Consider the following 17468-nt stretch of genomic DNA (forward strand, 5'->3'; position numbering starts at 1 on the left):
GTCGCAGGTTCAGTACCTGATCAGGGCACATACCTGGGTTGCAGGCCAATGTTTCTCTCTCTCTTTCTCCCTCCCTTCCCCTCTCTCTAAAAGTAAATAAATAAACTCTTTTTTAAAAAGAACTTCTACAAATCAATAAGAAAAAGACAAAATCCAATAGAAAAATAAATAGAGAACAGAAACAGACGAGTTACAAATAAGAAACCCAAATAATCAAATGTACAGAGGTGTTCCGCCTCACTAGTAGTCAGGGAAATGCAAAATAAACAATAAAGAGGTATTATTTCACCCCTGTTGGTTTAGCAAAAATTAAGAAACTGGCAATACCAAGTACTGGCTCAGATGTGAAGAAATCAGAGGTCCCAGACTCAGCCAGTGGGAGTACCAATGGGCACATGGGCTCCGAGAACAGCTGAGCATCATCTAGCGAAGCTGAAAGACGAAGTGCCCTGTATCCAGCAATTCCATTCTCAGACATAGTCCCTGGAAACACTCACACCTGTACACAAGGAGAACCTGCAAGAATACTACAGAAGTATTGTTTGTGATGGAGCAAGTCTGAAAATAAACCAAATGCCCATTAAAAAGAAAGAGACAAACAAATCACTATTTATTAAACATTTAACATGAATGAATTAGAAGCACATGTGTTCGCATGGGAGGCTCATAAATGCATTGCTGAGGGAAAGAAAAGCAAGCGGCAGATACATACAGGAAGATACCATTTACATAATGATCATTTTCAAAATGTAGACAAAATGATAAAGAAATGGAAACTATAAGAAAAAATAAATGATGAAAAGATAAAGATTCCAGTTCAACCTACTAGGAATTCTAGGAGAAGAATAGAAACAACTGCCCTGATCGGTGTGGCTCAGTTGGTTGGGTGTTATCCCGCAAAGCAAAAGGTCACCAGTTCGATCCCGGGTCAGAGCACATGCCTGGGTTTTGGGTTCAGTCTGGGTTGAGACTAATTGATGTTTCTCTCTCACATCAATGTTTTTTTTCCCTTTCTTTCTTCTTCCCTTTCCTTTTCTCTAAAAATAAATAACTAAAATATTTCTTAAAAAATAGAAATAACTGATAACATAGAAAGATAATTCCCTGAGCTGGCAAAGTCTGAAGTCTTTAGATGCAAAGGGCTCCTGTCTGCCAAGCAAAATTGACATCCATACATGTCTTCATGTAATTGCAGAATTTCTATGAACTAGAGAAAATCTTTATATGCTCCAAGTGGTGGGGAAGATGAAAGATTACTTGCAAAGGAACAAAAAACAGAATTAACATTAGACTTTATCAGGAACACTGGATTCCAAAAGAAAAGACTGAAGACAGGCCTTCCAGGACCCTAGTGAAAATGGTGTCTGAACTGTAGAATTCTATACTTGGTCAAAGCAGTACCAATAAGCTCTAGCTGGTGTGGCTCAGTGGGTTGAGCACTGGTCTGTGAATCAAAGGGTCGCGCTAGTTTAATTCCCAGTCAGGACACGTGTCTGGGCTGTGGGCCAAGTTCCCAGCTGGGGGTGGGTAAGAGGCAACCCATCAATGTTTCTCTCTCTCTCTTTCTACTTCCTTTCCGTCTCTCTAAAAATAAATACACTTTTTTAAATCAGTAGCCATAAAAAGGTAAGATGAAACTTAACAATAAAAATGCAGCTAAGAATGAAGGCATTTTCAAATAATGCAAGAACTTGGTCTCCTATGATCCCTCCCACACCTCTCTTCAGAGAAAAGGAAATGAGGTCCTTCCTCTGCACTCAGGTGCTGGGGTCTGGCTGGAAGAATTCATTTTTCTAGAAGGGGAGCGAGGCCAGGAGGAAGGTGGGGAGATGCAGAAGACGAGGCTGGGGGTGGGACTGAGTCACCGTAGTCAGGTCACCTGACAGCCCAGGCCCTGAGGGCGCAGTTTCTCTATCTGCTAGGCCAGCCAATAGGGCCCTGGGGCAGCTGGTGGGATGAGGCCACCGGCTGCTGCAGTGGAACTGGCTCCTCATAAAGAGAAGGAGCCGCCCAGGGGCCGCGTGAGCTGCAGGTCCATGGCCAAGATGAGGGGTGAGTGGGGTCCCTTCTTGAGGTCTGAAGAAGGAGGTCTTGAATGCTGAGATACGGAGAAGAGCTAGAGTGAGGGGTGGGGCTGGGCCAGGGAAGTCAACAAGGACCCNATTGATCCCCTAACCTCCATCAGCCCCTAAGCTGATTGGCGTACAAGTGGCATTTTGAGTCTCTAGAAATGAATGTCAGTTCCAGTGATACCTGAAAATTCTGCTTACATCCTTTTCCCCAGTGCACAGTCACCCTGGGAGAACCTCCACACTCACTCCTCCCTCTCAGACAGAGCCCTGATTCTGGTCATCTCGGCAGTCGTGTGCTCAAGGAAGTGGCCACCTCCCTCGCCCCCACGTGTGAATCCCGGTTGGTCTGATGTGGGTGGTAGTATTCTTCTTCATGCCACCAGTTGGTTTCAACAGGCATGTGACCTTATCCTGAAGAATCAGCCTGTGTGAAGGCTGCTGGGGGCCTCTGGGGAAGGTTTTTCCTCACTTACAAAACAGACGCATGAGGGGGGAAAAATGCCCTGGTTTTGCTTGATGTTGTCAAGTTGGCACATGGTGCCCAGAACTGCTTCGCTCATTATGTGACCATAAAGGTTCCCACGTGATCACCAGCACTCCGAGGTTGGCAGCTTCGAGGCTGGACGACACCAAGGGCTTTGATGATGCTGTGGAATCTCTGAGTTGACTGACCCAGAGCTACCGCACTTCCAGGTGGCTGCTTTGCCTGACTGATGTCTCAAACTTCACATGTACAAAACCAGCTCCTGATCTTTTCCCCCAAACCTGCACTTTGAACTCTTTCCCACGTCAGTTGACATCATCCTTCAGTTGCTCAGGTCAGAAACCCTGGAGTTTTCTTGGAATTTTTGTTTTCTCTCATTCCACGTTCAAACCTTTAGCAAACCCTGTCAGCTCTGCCTTTAAAACACAACCAGAAGCCACTGCTCACAACCTCTACGAGTACCACCCTAGTCCAGACAGCATGGGCTCTCCATTCATCACCTGGATCTTTGCAGAGGCCTCCTGACCAGGCTCCCAGCTGCCCCTCTTGCCCCCAACACCCTGTTCTCCATGGGGCAGCCAGAGGGATCCGTTCAGAGGACAGCTCCGATCGTGTCAGTCCTCTGCCAACCTCCTTCAATGGTTTCCCCCTCTCCCTCAGAGCAAGAAATAAAGTCAACCCAATCACCTGCAAAGCCCTGCATGATGTGGCCTGCGCCTCCTCACCTTCCTGACCTCCACTCCTACTACGCTCCTTCTTACTCACTTTGCTCTAGCCATGCTCCTCCTGTTCCTCAGAGAAGCCAAGAGGCTGCACGTACTGCTCCCTCTGACCACTGAGCTCCTTCCCCCGCACTGGCCTGTGTCTCCCTCCCTCCCCTGGTGCACATCTTTCCTACAAATGTCACCTTCCAGGGAGGCCTTTCCAACTCACCCTACTCCAAATCTACCGCTCCATCGCTGGAACCCCCTCCCCCTCCCCCACTCTTGTTTTCTTTAGCTCTGTAGCAATGGTCATTTTCTAACATGCCAAGTATTTTACTTACTTATTTGGTTTATTACCTGTGTCCTCAAGGCTTCTTGAGAACAGGAATTTTTATCTGTGCTATTTTCTGCTGATTCTCCAAGGCCTAGCACAATGCCTGGAACTTAATAGATGCTGACAAGTATTTGTTGAATTAATATAATAATATGGGATGCTATTTTTATGACCATAGAAACATTAAATAAGTGGTTATATATGAAAATGAACACCAAAAATAAAGATAGAAATCAAACTTTTAGGCTAGGGGAAATGTTTACAATGTTTATAGATGAAAAATTAATATCCGTAGTATACAGTATAAATAACTGGAAAACATTATGCTGAGCGAAATAAGCCAGGCGGTGAAAGACAAATACCATATGATATCACCGTTAACAGGAATCTAAACAACAAAACAAACAAGCAAGCAAAATAGGACCAATGACACTTAAATACGGAACAGGCTGACAGGGTCCAGAGGGGAGAGGGGAGAGAATCATAGGGGAAAAGGGGATGGACTCACATGAACAAGTAGAAAGGACACATGGACAATAACTAAGTGGGGGGCGGAAATGGGAGGGAGGCGGGGAGCATGGGGCGGGGGGCGGGCAGGGCTGGGAATATAAGACAGAAAGCTGTACTTGAACAAGAATTAAATAAAAAAATAAATAAAATAGCTTTGACAAATCATGCCCTGCCTGGTGTGACTCAGTGGACTGAGTGCCAGCCTACATACAAACCCAAAGGTCGCAGGTTCAGTACCTGATCAGGGCACATACCTGGGTTGCAGGCCAATGTTTCTCTCTCTCTTTCTCCCTCCCTTCCCCTCTCTCTAAAAGTAAATAAATAAAGTCTTTTTTAAAAAGAACTTCTACACCTGGCTGGTGTAGCTCAGTGGATTGAGCACGCGCCTGCGAACCAGACGATTGCGGTTCGATTCCCAGTCAGGGCACATGCCTGGGTTGCAGGCCAATTCCCGGCAGGGGCCAGTTCCCAGCAGGGGATGCACAAGAAGCAACCATACATTGATGTTTCTCTTCCTCTCTTCTTCCCTCCTTCTCTAAAGATAAATAAATATTTTTTTTAAAAAAAGAACTTCTACAAATCAATAAGAAAAAGACAAAATCCAATAGAAAAATAAATAGAGAACAGAAACAGACAAGTTACAAATAAGAAACCCAAATAATCAAATGTACAGAGGTGTTCCGCCTCACTAATAGTCAGGGAAATGCAAAATAAACAATAAAGAGGTATTATTTCACCCCTGTCGCTTTAACAAAAATTAAGAAACTGGCAATACCAAGTACTGGCTCGGATGTGAAGAAATCAGAGGTCCAAGACTCAGCCAGTGGGAGTACCAATGGGCACATCGGCTCTGAGAACAGCTGAGCATCATCTAGCGAAGCTGAAAGACGAAGTGCCCTGTATCCAGCAATTCCATTCTCAGACATAGTCCCTGGAAACACTCACACCTGTACACAAGGAGAACCTGCAAGAATACTACAGAAGTATTGTTTGTGATGGAGCAAGTCTGAAAATAAACCAAATGCCCATTAAAAAGAAAGAGACAAACAAAATACTATTTATTAAACATTTAACATGAATGAATTAGAAGCCCATGTATTCACATGGGAGGCTCATAAATACATTGCTGAGGGAAAGAAAAGCAAGCGGCAGATACATACAAGAAGATACAATTTACATAATGATCATTTTCAAAATGTAGACAAAATTATAAAGAAATGGAAACTTTAAGAAAAAATAAATGATGAAAAGATAAAGATTCCAGTTCAACCTACTAGGAATTCTAGGAGAAGAATAGAAACAACTGCCCTGATCGGTGTGGCTCAGTTGGTTGGGTGTTATCCCGCAAAGCAAAAGGTCACCAGTTCGATCCCGGGTCAGAGCACATGCCTGGGTTTTGGGTTCAGTCTGGGTTGAGACTAATTGATGTTTCTCTCTCACATCAATGTTTTTTTTCCCTTTCTTTCTTCTTCCCTTTCCTTTTCTCTAAAAATAAATAACTAAAATATTTCTTAAAAAATAGAAATAACTGATAACATAGAAAGATAATTCCCTGAGCTGGCAAAGTCTGAAGTCTTTAGATGCAAAGGGCTCCTGTCTGCCAAGCAAAATTGACATCCATACATGTCTTCATGTAATTGCAGAATTTCTATGAACTAGAGAAAATCTTTATATGCTCCAAGTGGTGGGGAAGATGAAAGATTACTTGCAAAGGAACAAAAAACAGAATTAACATTAGACTTTATCAGGAACACTGGATTCCAAAAGAAAAGACTGAAGACAGGCCTTCCAGGACCCTAGTGAAAATGGTGTCTGAACTGTAGAATTCTATACTTGGTCAAAGCAGTACCAATAAGCTCTAGCTGGTGTGGCTCAGTGGGTTGAGCACTGGTCTGTGAATCAAAGGGTCACGCTAGTTTAATTCCCAGTCAGGACATGTGTCTGGGCTGTGGGCCAAGTTCCCAGCTGGGGGTGGGTAAGAGGCAACCCATCAATGTTTCTCTCTCTCTCTTTCTACTTCCTTTCCGTCTCTCTAAAAATAAATACACTTTTTTAAATCAGTAGCCATAAAAAGGTAAGATGAAACTTAACAATAAAAATGCAGCTAAGAATGAAGGCATTTTCAAATAATGCAAGAACTTGGTCTCCTATGATCCCTCCCACACCTCTCTTCAGAGAAAAGGAAATGAGGTCCTTCCTCTGCACTCAGGTGCTGGGGTCTGGCTGGAAGAATTCATTTTTCTAGAAGGGGAGCGAGGCCAGGAGGAAGGTGGGGAGATGCAGAAGACAAGGCTGGGGGTGGGACTGAGTCACCGTAGTCAGGTCACCTGACAGCCCAGGCCCTGAGGGCGCAGTTTCTCTATCTGCTAGGCCAGCCAATAGGGCCCTGGGGCAGCTGGTGGGATGAGGCCACCGGCTGCTGCAGTGGAACTGGCTCCTCATAAAGAGAAGGAGCCGCCCAGGGGCCGCGTGAGCTGCAGGTCCATGGCCAAGATGAGGGGTGAGTGGGGTCCTTTCTTGAGGTCTGAAGAAGGAGGTCTTGAATGCTGAGATACGGAGAAGAGCTAGAGTGAGGGGTGGGGCTGGGCCAGGGAAGTCAACAAGGACCCTAAGGGGAGTCTGGGCATAGAACAATGCAAGAGGACGGGGGTGGGCTGAGATGTGACAGGGGCTAGATCAGGGGCTACACATAGGTCCAGGTGTTGGAAGTGAGTAAAGAGAATGGATGTAAGGTTAGAGTATGAGTCCGGGGCCTGGGCCCATTCAAGAGGAAGGACATGGGGTCTGAGACAGGAATGATGGTAGTTCAGGAAGATGGGAATATTTGTCAGGGGTGGAGAATGAATTAGGGAGGTTGAGGTGGGCCTGGGGGAGGGGAAGCAGGTTGAGGCTTGAGGCTCCCTCCATGGGGCGTGGTTGCCTCCCTCTTCTTTTCTGAGGAGTCGCCGTATAGAAGGCTCTCTTGGCACTGGGAAAGGCCTGCTCTGGGAAGCAGCGGGGTACCCTGCCTCTTCTCCAGGGCAGCCCCTGAGGGTCTATTTTCTTTTGTGAGCCTCGGTTGTCACACCTGTACAAAGACTAGACTAAGGGCTTCTCACCTGCCAGAAAAAAACCTAGAGCCATTGCAAAGGGGCACAAGGTGTCCCAGCTCCTGGCTTTTCCCTTTTAGAACTGGCAACACTGAGGAAGCCACAGGGCCTCTTGCTTCAGAGTCCCCAATGTACTCAGAGCAGTTAATTGTGGCAAAGAGAACCAAGTCACTGGGGACTCACGCACATCCTGGAGGGCCTTGAAAAAATGCCGAGAGGCTGGAGAAGAGCATAGGGTTGCCAAGGTCCCCTGGGGCACCAGTAATGTCACAATTGCCCCACTCCCTTTCCCTGCAGAGAACTTTGCTTCACACACTCTCACTTACACCCACACACATATCCTCTCACAAATGCATATATTCCCAAAGAACACAGACACCATCAGCCTCCCCTACCCAGCCTCACACTCAAATGCACACACAGAGTCAAACAAGAACACAAGAAACCATATAGTCTTTCTCAAACTGAGGAAAATTCCCTTCTTCCAAACCCAGGCTAACAACACACACTAAACCCACCTCACTTCCCCATACAGATTCCCACACACATTTACTTGGGTGCTCTCTCTGTCCCACAAACACACCCCTCACATACTATCACAGGCAATGCGTGGTCATACAGGGCAGCACTCACACACTCACAATCACAGCAACATATCACAGACAAGCTCACCTACACAAGCACACTCACCATCAGAAGCCGGCATATTTATAGTCCAATGTGAACCTGGGACACACTCATGAGTTTTCAATCACATGCACACACATGAACTTTCAGTCCCCCATCACTATCATACAACTAAGGTCAGCACACTTCACACACACATTCATATCCCACACGACACAATCATCCCAACAGAGACACAATCACAAATACGAGTGTTTACAGCCACACATTCAGTAGATGCTGCCTGATCTTACCATCCCCCTCGTTCACACAGCCGAGCTCACCCTGGGTAGGGTGCAGTACCAAGCTGGGCCCCAGGAAGGCAGCCCCCCTTCCTTTCTCTGCTCCAGGAATCCTGATCTTGGGGTTCCTGTTGGTTACCCCCAGCTGCTTTGGGTACTATGAGGACCTGGGCAAGTGCTTCCAGGACCCCGAATATGAGTCCCTCCACGTCACAGCCAAGGAGGGCCTCCATAGCTCCCCACTGGCCAAATGCATGGTGGTAGTAGGGGCTGGCATGTCAGGCTTGGTGGCAGCCCAGACCCTACAGGACACTGGCCACCAGGTAAGCAGGCTTTGGAGGGACCTCAGCCATTGGCCTCTGGGTTTGCCTCCTTGGATGAAAAAAGAAAAAGAAAAAAAACGCATGTAACCACCCGTGGGGTCTCTAGGCCCTTAGTTACTGTTTCTCAAAACTCCGGGTTCCCCTGAGACTTAACCTTAATGGCAACCTGCGTTTCAGTGGAAACAAAAGTAGAGAAGGGGTGTGCTAACAGGTGAGGACCAAGAGACACTCTGTCCCCTGCCATGTGGCGCTCCTCTGCCTCACGCACACTGCTTGGGACCCTCCCGGAGGACCCCCCTCCCACAGTTTGGCTATGCTGCACGCTCGGGGACCCGCTGCTGGGATTCCAGACTGGAGCCTGTGACTGGGTGGGGGCAGAACACTGAGTGGGAGGAGAGAGACTGACCTGGGAATGACGCGGCTTCTCTGGACCACAGTTTTCCGTCCTGGACGCCAGCGGCCACGTTGGGGGTCGAGTGGTCACAATCAGGAATGAGGAGGAGTGGTACAATGAACCGGGGCCCATGTGAACCCCAAAGTCCCACAGGGAAGTCTTGGGAAAGGATAGAGGGAGGGAAGGGGAAGGGGTTGGGAGGAGGTAGCTGGGCCCTGCTGCCACTGAGGCAGAGCCCCTTCCGGTTCACCGTCCTGCCGGATTCGATCCTGCAGGTCAGGACGAACACTGGTCTCCCACCTGGTGGAGAGAGCTGAGGTCCAGACCCCAGGGCCATAGAGAAAGTGGAAGATCCTGAGCTAATAATGATAATAGTTACCATTAGCACATCAAAGTGGTGCTTTAAATATGGGCAGCTTTTCCTATGTCAACCATACCACAGCAAGAGCTGCCATGTGCTTGGTGTCTACCGCGTGCTAAGCACTCTCTGTGCATCATTTCCTCTGGCCCTCACAACCTTGCAGTTCGATGCTGTTATGGTTCCCATTTACAAACCAAGAAACTGGGCTCAGAGATATCAAGTGACTCGCCCAAGGTTTTCCCAGGAGACAGTGGCAAAACTCCTCTAAAGGAACGACGTGCCCAACACAGAAGCAGATGACTGGTTTCTAAACCATAACTGACTCCTGGTTCAGAGGCCTCCAAGGCAAAAAGGATCCCTCTCCTGGTATCCCACATACCTCCAAAAATATAACTTCTTGTTTTTCTAATTAATTTTAGAGAGAGAAAGGGAGGGAGGGAGGCAGGGGGAGAGAGAGAGAGAGAGCACCAGAGAGAGGCGGGGGGCGCGGTATCTATTGCTCCTCTTAGTTAGGCATTCACTGGTTAATTCTCATCTGTGTCTGGGCTGGGGATCAAACCCACAACCTTGATGCATGAGGACGATGCTCTAACCAACTGAACTAGCAGGCCAGAGCATGACTTCTTTTTTCAAGTATAAACTGAACCTGAGATTTCCCTCCAGACACCATCAGAAACCAAACTAAACTAAGTCTTTACACACAGCCTTCAAGTTACCTAGAATGGAAAACAGAACTTCAAAAGTCTGGAACAAAAAGCCTCCATCTCTATATCGGAATCCCGTACCCCAGAATTTCCTAAAGGGCCTTCGTGCTGCGATGGGCGAACGTCCTGCTCTACACCTGCTTCAGGGCAAAACCAGAGAGAAAAGAACTAACGCCACAGCGAGAAGAAACAGGGTTGGAGATGAGGAAGCAGTTAATCTCAGATCCCTGGGCACGTGAAGAAACCGATTTTCCTGGAAATGGCCTGGTATTGTGAGGCCAGCCGGATCGAAGTGCCTCGTTATGACTGTATTTGCTCCAGGCTGGTCCACACTTATGTCAAGAAGCTGGGCCTGAAGCTGAACAAGTTCATCCAATATAATGGCAAGACCTGGTACCTCATCAACGGACAATGCTATCACACCAGGGAGGTCAAGGCCAACCCAGAGCTCCTGGGCTATTCCATGAACCCCATGGAGAAGGGCAAGAGCACTGAGAATCTCTTCCAACAGCCCATGGTCAAGGTGCTCCCTGCCTCACCCCTCCCAGGGTTGGGAAAGAACAGGGTCTGGTCTGAAGTCACCTGGCAATTTAGTGGATGGATCCAGGGCACCTGACTCCAATACTTTTGTGATTGGTTGGCCTTGATTCTAAAACCCTCTAAGAATGTTGCCACCTCAACCCTGGTGTCCAGCCCCATATCTTCTGTCCAAGGGTGGTCCGTGGTCATTGCTTAGTCAGTGGCAGTGGAAGGAACAGGAATCCTTAAGAAGGAATCAATTCTGCTAGACTGCAGTGAAAGTCTTCACCTTGTCTTAGTCTCCAAAGATCTTTAAACAAAGGAAGGATTTGGGAGGAAACAGAAGCATTTTGGAGCTCCTGGGAGCATCTTTCCTTAAGTCCTTCCCTCCACCCACCTCCTCACCCCCACCCTCTTCAAAGGGACGCCCTTGAGAACCCAGGGTCCTGCTTCTCTGGACATTTGGCTTTGACCTAAGCTGCTTCCCTGTCTTCCCCTTTTGCAGCTCACACAAAATCTGAAAAATGTCAACTGCAGCCACCTGATGGCCTTTTATATTTCTTACTCCACCAACGTGAGTGAAGCAAAGAAACCCCAGGATAGAGGGGGAGTGGTTCATGCTCAGCTTAGCTCCCAGGGTCGTCCCCTGCTGACCAGGACTCTCTCTCCCCACAGCCAAAACCCTTACCTCCCTGGAGTCCAGTCCCACCCCTTGCCTGACCCAAGCCCCTTCCTATGTATGAGGCCCTCCATATGACGCTTCCACCTCCCCGAAGGCTTACCTGCTGAAAGAAGGGGCGTGGAGCCCAGGGGCAGTAAAGATGATCAGGGATCTGATGAACGAGGAGGTCGAATTCTATAAGTCATTCCTAGAGTCCCTGTGATCTGACATCATCTTCTCCAAGAGTGACGAGTAAGACTGATCTGGACCGGGACTCGAGTCTGCCCTCTCCTCCAACACTCAGAGCAGAGAAAGGGAACTTTGATTAATGAGCAGTTACTATGTGCCAGGCACTGCCCTAAGCACTTTCCACAAATTACCGCATTTAATCTTACGATCACCTGGAAGGTAGGTACTCTTACTCAGAGCCATTTTACCCATGAGGCGTCTGAGGCCGGGAGAAATTATGTTACGAGCCAAGCTTCCACGACTGGACCAAGGGCTGGAGACAGAATCCAAACCCAGGTCTGTAACAACTCCTTCTGGGAGGCAGAATTGCATGGTGGCTGCACCCACAGGCTGTCTTCGTGGGAAATTCCCTTTTCTCTGGGTGTCAGTGTTCCAAACTATCAAATTCAAGAACAATCTTTCCCTGGCAGAGAGTAGTTAAGATGGTATTTATGAAGTATGTATAGGAAGCTAGTTTCCTCCCCATTCGGCCCAGGAGCACTGCAGGCAACCGGGGACGTGGCCTCTCCCTCTCACCCTCACCCGCTCGCCTCTCTTCACCTCTGCAGCTTTACTGAGATCACAGGGGGCTTCGACCAGCTCCCCAAAGCCCTCAGCGCCAGCTTGAAACCTGGTGCCATCCATTTGGGCTCCAAGGTGGAGATGGTAGTGAGGGATGAGCCTGAGGTCCAGATTCCTACCCGGTGGGCGAGTCCAACTCAGCACTGCACAACCTCACCGTGGATTTTGTCATCGTCTCCGCTTCGGCCAAGGCCACGCGCCTCATCACCTTCGCGCCACAACTCTCCCTAGACAAGGTGGACGCACTCCGCTCAGTGTGGCGCGTCACACCAGCGCTACCAAGGTGGTTCTGGCCTGCAACGAGTCCTCTGGGAGCGGGATGGCATTGCGGCGGGGCCTCCATCACGACTGGCCTCACGGTGGGAGTAGTACATCTACTACCCCAGCCTTGCTGGTCTCCTAGGCCGGGGACGACGATCCTTTCTTCCTCATATCTGTGAAGCACGACCAGGTGTTGGACATCGTCCTGGAGGACCTGGTGGCTGTGCACCAGATACCCAAGGAGGACTGCGGCGCATGTGCCCCTCCTCTGCGCTCAAGCAGTGGTCTCTGGATCCCCTCGTTGTGGGCGCCTTCGCTGAATTCACCCCCTGCCAATTCGAGGACTATCTGCGGCGGCTCTTCCAGCCGGAGGGCCGCATCCACCTTGCTGGCGAGCACACCTGCCTGCCCCACGCTTGGACAGACACTGCCACCAAGTCCGGCCTCCGCTCAGCGAGGAACATCCAGGCTGCTGTGGACGAGGAAGCCAGAGGAGAGAGAAGACCTTCGCCAACACGCGGAAACGTTTCTAACCCGGAGCGAAAGCCCCGAGGGAATCCAGCAGGGCCGCAGGCCGGGAGGTGGGAGTTGGGGGCGCAGACTCAGGGGGCAGGTCACCATCAGGCCCCCTGGCCCACATGCCGGGCCCCCAAAATGTCAAAGAACCCAGCTGGGAAGTCTAAAGGAAAATCACCCTTTTCCTGCTTCTCTCCCCTGCCAGCCCTTGAGCCAGGAACGGCAGAGGCAGGGAACAGTAGTCCCGTCACGGGAAGGGGCAGAAACGAGACCCCAGCGGATGCCTGAGACCTCGCAGGGCACCACACGCCGTCTATGCTCTGTTTTTTCCTTTACATGCACACCTACGGTGAAGTTTAATTTATAAATTAGGCTCAATAAGCTGTTAATAAACACAACTAATAATAAAGTAGAACACTTATGACAAGATAGTGGAATAACAGTCCTGTGAATGTGGTCTCTGTCTGTTCACATCTTCCACCCACAAACGTAATGCCTTTCCATCTCACTAAGCACTTAGCATGTGCAGTGGCCATAACTTTACAGTCTGAGGTATGACAGCAAAACTGGCACGTTTATTTTTCCTTCCACACAATTTTATGGGTAGAAGCTTTGTTCTTACCATGTGACTTTTTGTCTCTCTTTTTTAAGTCAAGAACTTTCACCTTTCCACTCTAAGGAAGTACTTTATGTCTTCCGGTTGCCACATCCCAATTGCCAGCATCACTACTCATGGCTTTGGGGTTACTCAAGTAACCCCAAAGTTCACCAAGTAAACCTGGTGAGGGTTACTTGATCACCAGCACTGCGATACCATGACGGTCGACCTGATAACCCAGGTAACTACTAAGTGATTAGAGGGCGGGTGGGTATACAAGGTAGATACACTGGACAAAGGGATGAGTCACATCCACAGAGCAAGATTTCATCACACTACTCTGAATGGCCCCCAATCGAAACTTACGATTTGTTTGTTTCTGGAACTTTCCAATTTAATATTTTTGGACCGCAGGTAACTGAAACTGTGGAGAGTGAAACCCTGGGTGAGTGGCAGGGGTGGGGAGACTACTGTGTATGGAGGGATAAGGAAACAACCAAGGATGGAGAATGCTAGAATCAGCCCTTTGCTTGGAGGACATTATCTCCTGAATAATAGGAACAAGCCAAACAGAGAGCTTTCGATGCATCCTAATTTCTGTCATCCACAACTAGAAGCTCCTAAAGGGACAAACCTAAGCCACAGCAATGGGAAACCACTTAATGACCACACAGTCACAATGCACACAAATTCTTGCATGCCTGAGCCAGGGGCCTCACATCATGGCCCAAAATAGAGTCTGGGTGAAGACATTGAATTATTTTCTACTCTTTTTGAGCCTGCAAGAGCAAAATCTTGATTCCTAAATATGCACTTGGCCCATGCACCTTCCACTCTCTGTCTTCACCTCCCCATCACCAGTCAAAACCCTCCTCCCCACCTCTACTTGTCCAGTCCACACAGTCCCTGGGAAGACACCAAGCTCATGCCACCCGCTCCCTCCGACTCTACTCCTCTCTAAAACCTGTCCTGTCCTCCCAGGCCCAGCTCGAACTAGTCCCCCTCCCCACATTCTCTGTTAGTAGCCACATCCGAACCCCGGGGGGTTTCTCTCTCTGAATCCTGGCCCTGGCTTCCTGGAGTTCCAAACATATGGATGGTGAACCTTCTTGTGCTGTTACATAATTCCTTCGTGAGTGTGTATTATCTGCCCAACTACACTAAGAGCCCCCAAGGGCTGGGGTCATATCTTGTATGCCTTTTTGCATTTTGCCTGGTAAACATTAAGTATATTCTGTTCCCTTCAACCTGTCAATTAATATTTATTATGTGTCTACCATGGCCCACAAACCACAATATTTATTATGCGTCTACCTGACACATGTGTCAGGCACTGTGCTCGCGACCAAATACAAGACTGAGCATCATTATTGAATTGAATCAAAACTCCACTCTGACCTCTGTCCCCATCCTTCCAAGAATCAGCTTATATGTGAAACTAAAAATCCAGACAAACTAATAAACCAAACAAAAAAAGTACACTCATAAATACAAAGAACAAACTAGCAGTTGCCAAAGGGGAAGAGGGTGAGGGATGATGAAATAGGTAAACAGAATTATCAGGTACAAACTTCTGGTTATAAAATAAATGCCATAGTTTGCATCCCGGCCCAGCTGCACGAGTGTAATCCGCACGCCGGGTGGGAGCAGCCCCCTATACAGCACGGCTCTGGTGGGCAGACAGCATCCTGCTGAGGCCTCCATACCTGCCAGACCCCCAACCTTGCACTGGGGTGCTGCACCACAGTTCCCACCTGCACCCCAGCCAGCCCATCCCACCTGCGCTCCTGTGTCACCCACTGGGACTTCCAGCTGGTGCTGCACCTGGTTGCACTCAGAAGGCAACGGCCTGGTGACCTGCACGGCATCCGCAATGCCGACCTCCGGGGTTCCAGCAGGTAAGTGCCATGGGCTGGAGGGCACCTTACGTGCCTTCCTGTCATCGCACCTATAGGGTCTCAACAGGACTGTGCGTGAGGTGAACAGTGCCACTGTGCCCATCGTCAACTTCAGAGCCTTGCTCTTGGGCTCCCCAGGCCAGGTGAAGCCCAGGGCCCCATTTTCTCCTTCCCGGGCTGGGACGTGGTGCAGCACCCCCACCTAGCCACAGAAGAGTGCTTGGCACGGTTCGAACCCCAGCGAGCGTGGGCTGACTGAGAGCTACCGGGAAACGTGGCGGACTAAGGCAGTGGCGCCCGGGGCCAGGCCTCCTCACTGCTGGCGGGCAGCCTGCTGCAGCAGAAAGCCAACAGCCACCACAACGCCCTCATCATCCTCTCCATTAGGACCTGCTCCTCCAAGTAGGGCTTCTGCCAGCTCGCACGGATGGACGGACAGATGGCCAGGGAGGGGGCCAGGAGGCAGGGGCCATGGAGAAGCCCACGGTGCGGGACAGGGAGTGTCAGCTGACACACCACAGAGGGTACCTGACTGAGACACTCCACTGTGTGGTTCATATTTCGTGTAATCCTCCAGAAATAAAAGAAAGCCAAAGAGTATATTTTTTAAAGTTAAAAAAAATAAAGTAAGTCACATGGATGTAATGCACAGCATAGGGAATGTGGTTAATAAACTTGTCTGGTGACTGATGGTAACCATCCTTACTGTTTCCCGGGGCGTGAGAGGTCAAATCACTGTCATGTACACCCGAAACCAGCACAGGGTGGGGGAAAGTAGGTTTACAGGTGTTTGCATGGAAAATGATACACAATGGATAAGTAATAATACAAGAATAAACTCTTTCATGTACTCACAACCTTAAACCTGCTTTTGCCCCACTGTGTATAATATGGTATGTCAACTATAATTCAATAAAAAAGAAAAAAGTGAATCCACAATAATCCATGTATCATAATGAATAAATCTTTGAAAATGCTAAGTGAAAAAGCAAATTTGTTACAGAACAGACTTGGCAGGGAGGTCATGGTATACTATTACCAAAAGGACCCCCTACCAGGTCTGTTATGTCCTCCGCCAGATAGGAAAGATGTCTCTCAATGCCAGAGATTTGTGAAAAGGAAAGGAAGTGTTTATTTAAAGCTATACAGACTTAAAGTAGTGAACTAATGTCTTCATTAAAATATTAAAGTTTTTGCCCTGGCTGGTGTAGCTCAGTGGATTGAGTGCAGGCCTGTGAACCAGAGTATCGTGGTTCGATTCCCAGTCAGGGCACATGCCTGGGTTGCAGGCCAGTTCCCAGCAGGGGACACACCAGAGGCAACCATACATTGATATTTCTCTCCCTCTCTCCTTCCCTTCCCCTCTAAAGATAAATAATAAAACAAAAATAACAATAAATATTAAAGTTTCTTTTGGATACCCTCAGATGCCCACAGTGTTTCCTTCTCCCCCTGCCCTAATTTGGGATATCATAACTCTGGAAAAGAAGTAGGCGTCCATGATTCGGGTTGCTGGCACCATCAGCCATGTTGCCATCCAAACAGGACCTCTAATCCAAAGCCATGTGGCACTTTCTCATAGCCTGCTGGCAAGAGCTTTTTCACCCTTCTTCCTGGAAAAGTCTCTCCTGCTTCCCAGGCCAGGTGGCCAAAGGGAGCATCCCAAAGCCATATGGTCCTCCTCTACCAAAGCTGCGGGGAGAGGGCAGTTGCCACTCTGCCAAAGCCAAGTGGCAGTACCCTGCTAAAGCTGTGTGGTGATTCCCCCCCCCCCAGCTGCGGGGGTCCCCACTCTGCCAGAAGTGCGTGTCTCTGCACTGCCACAACCAGGTGGTCCTCTCCTCAATGGCTGCTGTGTCTGAGTTTAAATCCCCACACCAATCCTCCTCTGTCAGAAATCCAGCCCCATTTCTGACTCCTCCCACATTCAGTTACACCTGCCAGCATTCCTGTATTATTCCAAGTTTTACTGGGCTGCCACCCTGAGTCTGGGCAGGTGTGGCCCCATGTCATGGAGCCAATCTTCTCCAAGCTCTCACAGAAGCACTGTCACCTGGGGGACCTGCTCCCAGTTACATCTTGAGGAGGGAAGTCCCCTTCCATCCCCCTGGCTCAGAGCATGGCCACAGCTATTTAACATATCTATGCAGCCAGCTAAAGGTTATAGATATCTTAAATGACCAGGCCAGAGGTTAGCTGCAAAGCTGAGGCTGTACAAAACAGCTCTGCATGTTCCTGCTCCACGTGTCCCTTCCCCCAACTCACACCTGTTGTGGGGGAGGGGTAAGGACATCCTAATATTTCCTGGACACCTTGAGTTCT

At 48.9% G+C, this 17468-nt stretch overlaps 1 protein-coding gene across 1 annotated transcript; it reads left to right on the forward strand.

Annotated features, from left to right (window-relative positions):
• The first annotated feature begins 6507 nt into the window (after positions 1-6507).
• On the forward strand, positions 6508-15552 carry IL4I1 (interleukin 4 induced 1). The gene is given in 15 exon segments (XM_037032546.1): positions 6508-6604; positions 8210-8424; positions 8862-8968; positions 10202-10406; positions 10908-10976; positions 11179-11315; positions 11861-12009; positions 12012-12130; positions 12133-12175; positions 12178-12259; positions 12261-12376; positions 12379-12715; positions 15018-15146; positions 15214-15289; positions 15454-15552. Coding segments are annotated over 15 exon segments (1980 nt in total).
• The last annotated feature ends 1916 nt before the right edge of the window (positions 15553-17468 follow it).

This window comes from Sturnira hondurensis, unplaced genomic scaffold (assembly GCF_014824575.4).
Source record: "Sturnira hondurensis isolate 20B ecotype Veracruz unplaced genomic scaffold, ASM1482457v3 Scaffold0021490, whole genome shotgun sequence".
Taxonomy (NCBI): domain Eukaryota; kingdom Metazoa; phylum Chordata; class Mammalia; order Chiroptera; family Phyllostomidae; genus Sturnira; species Sturnira hondurensis.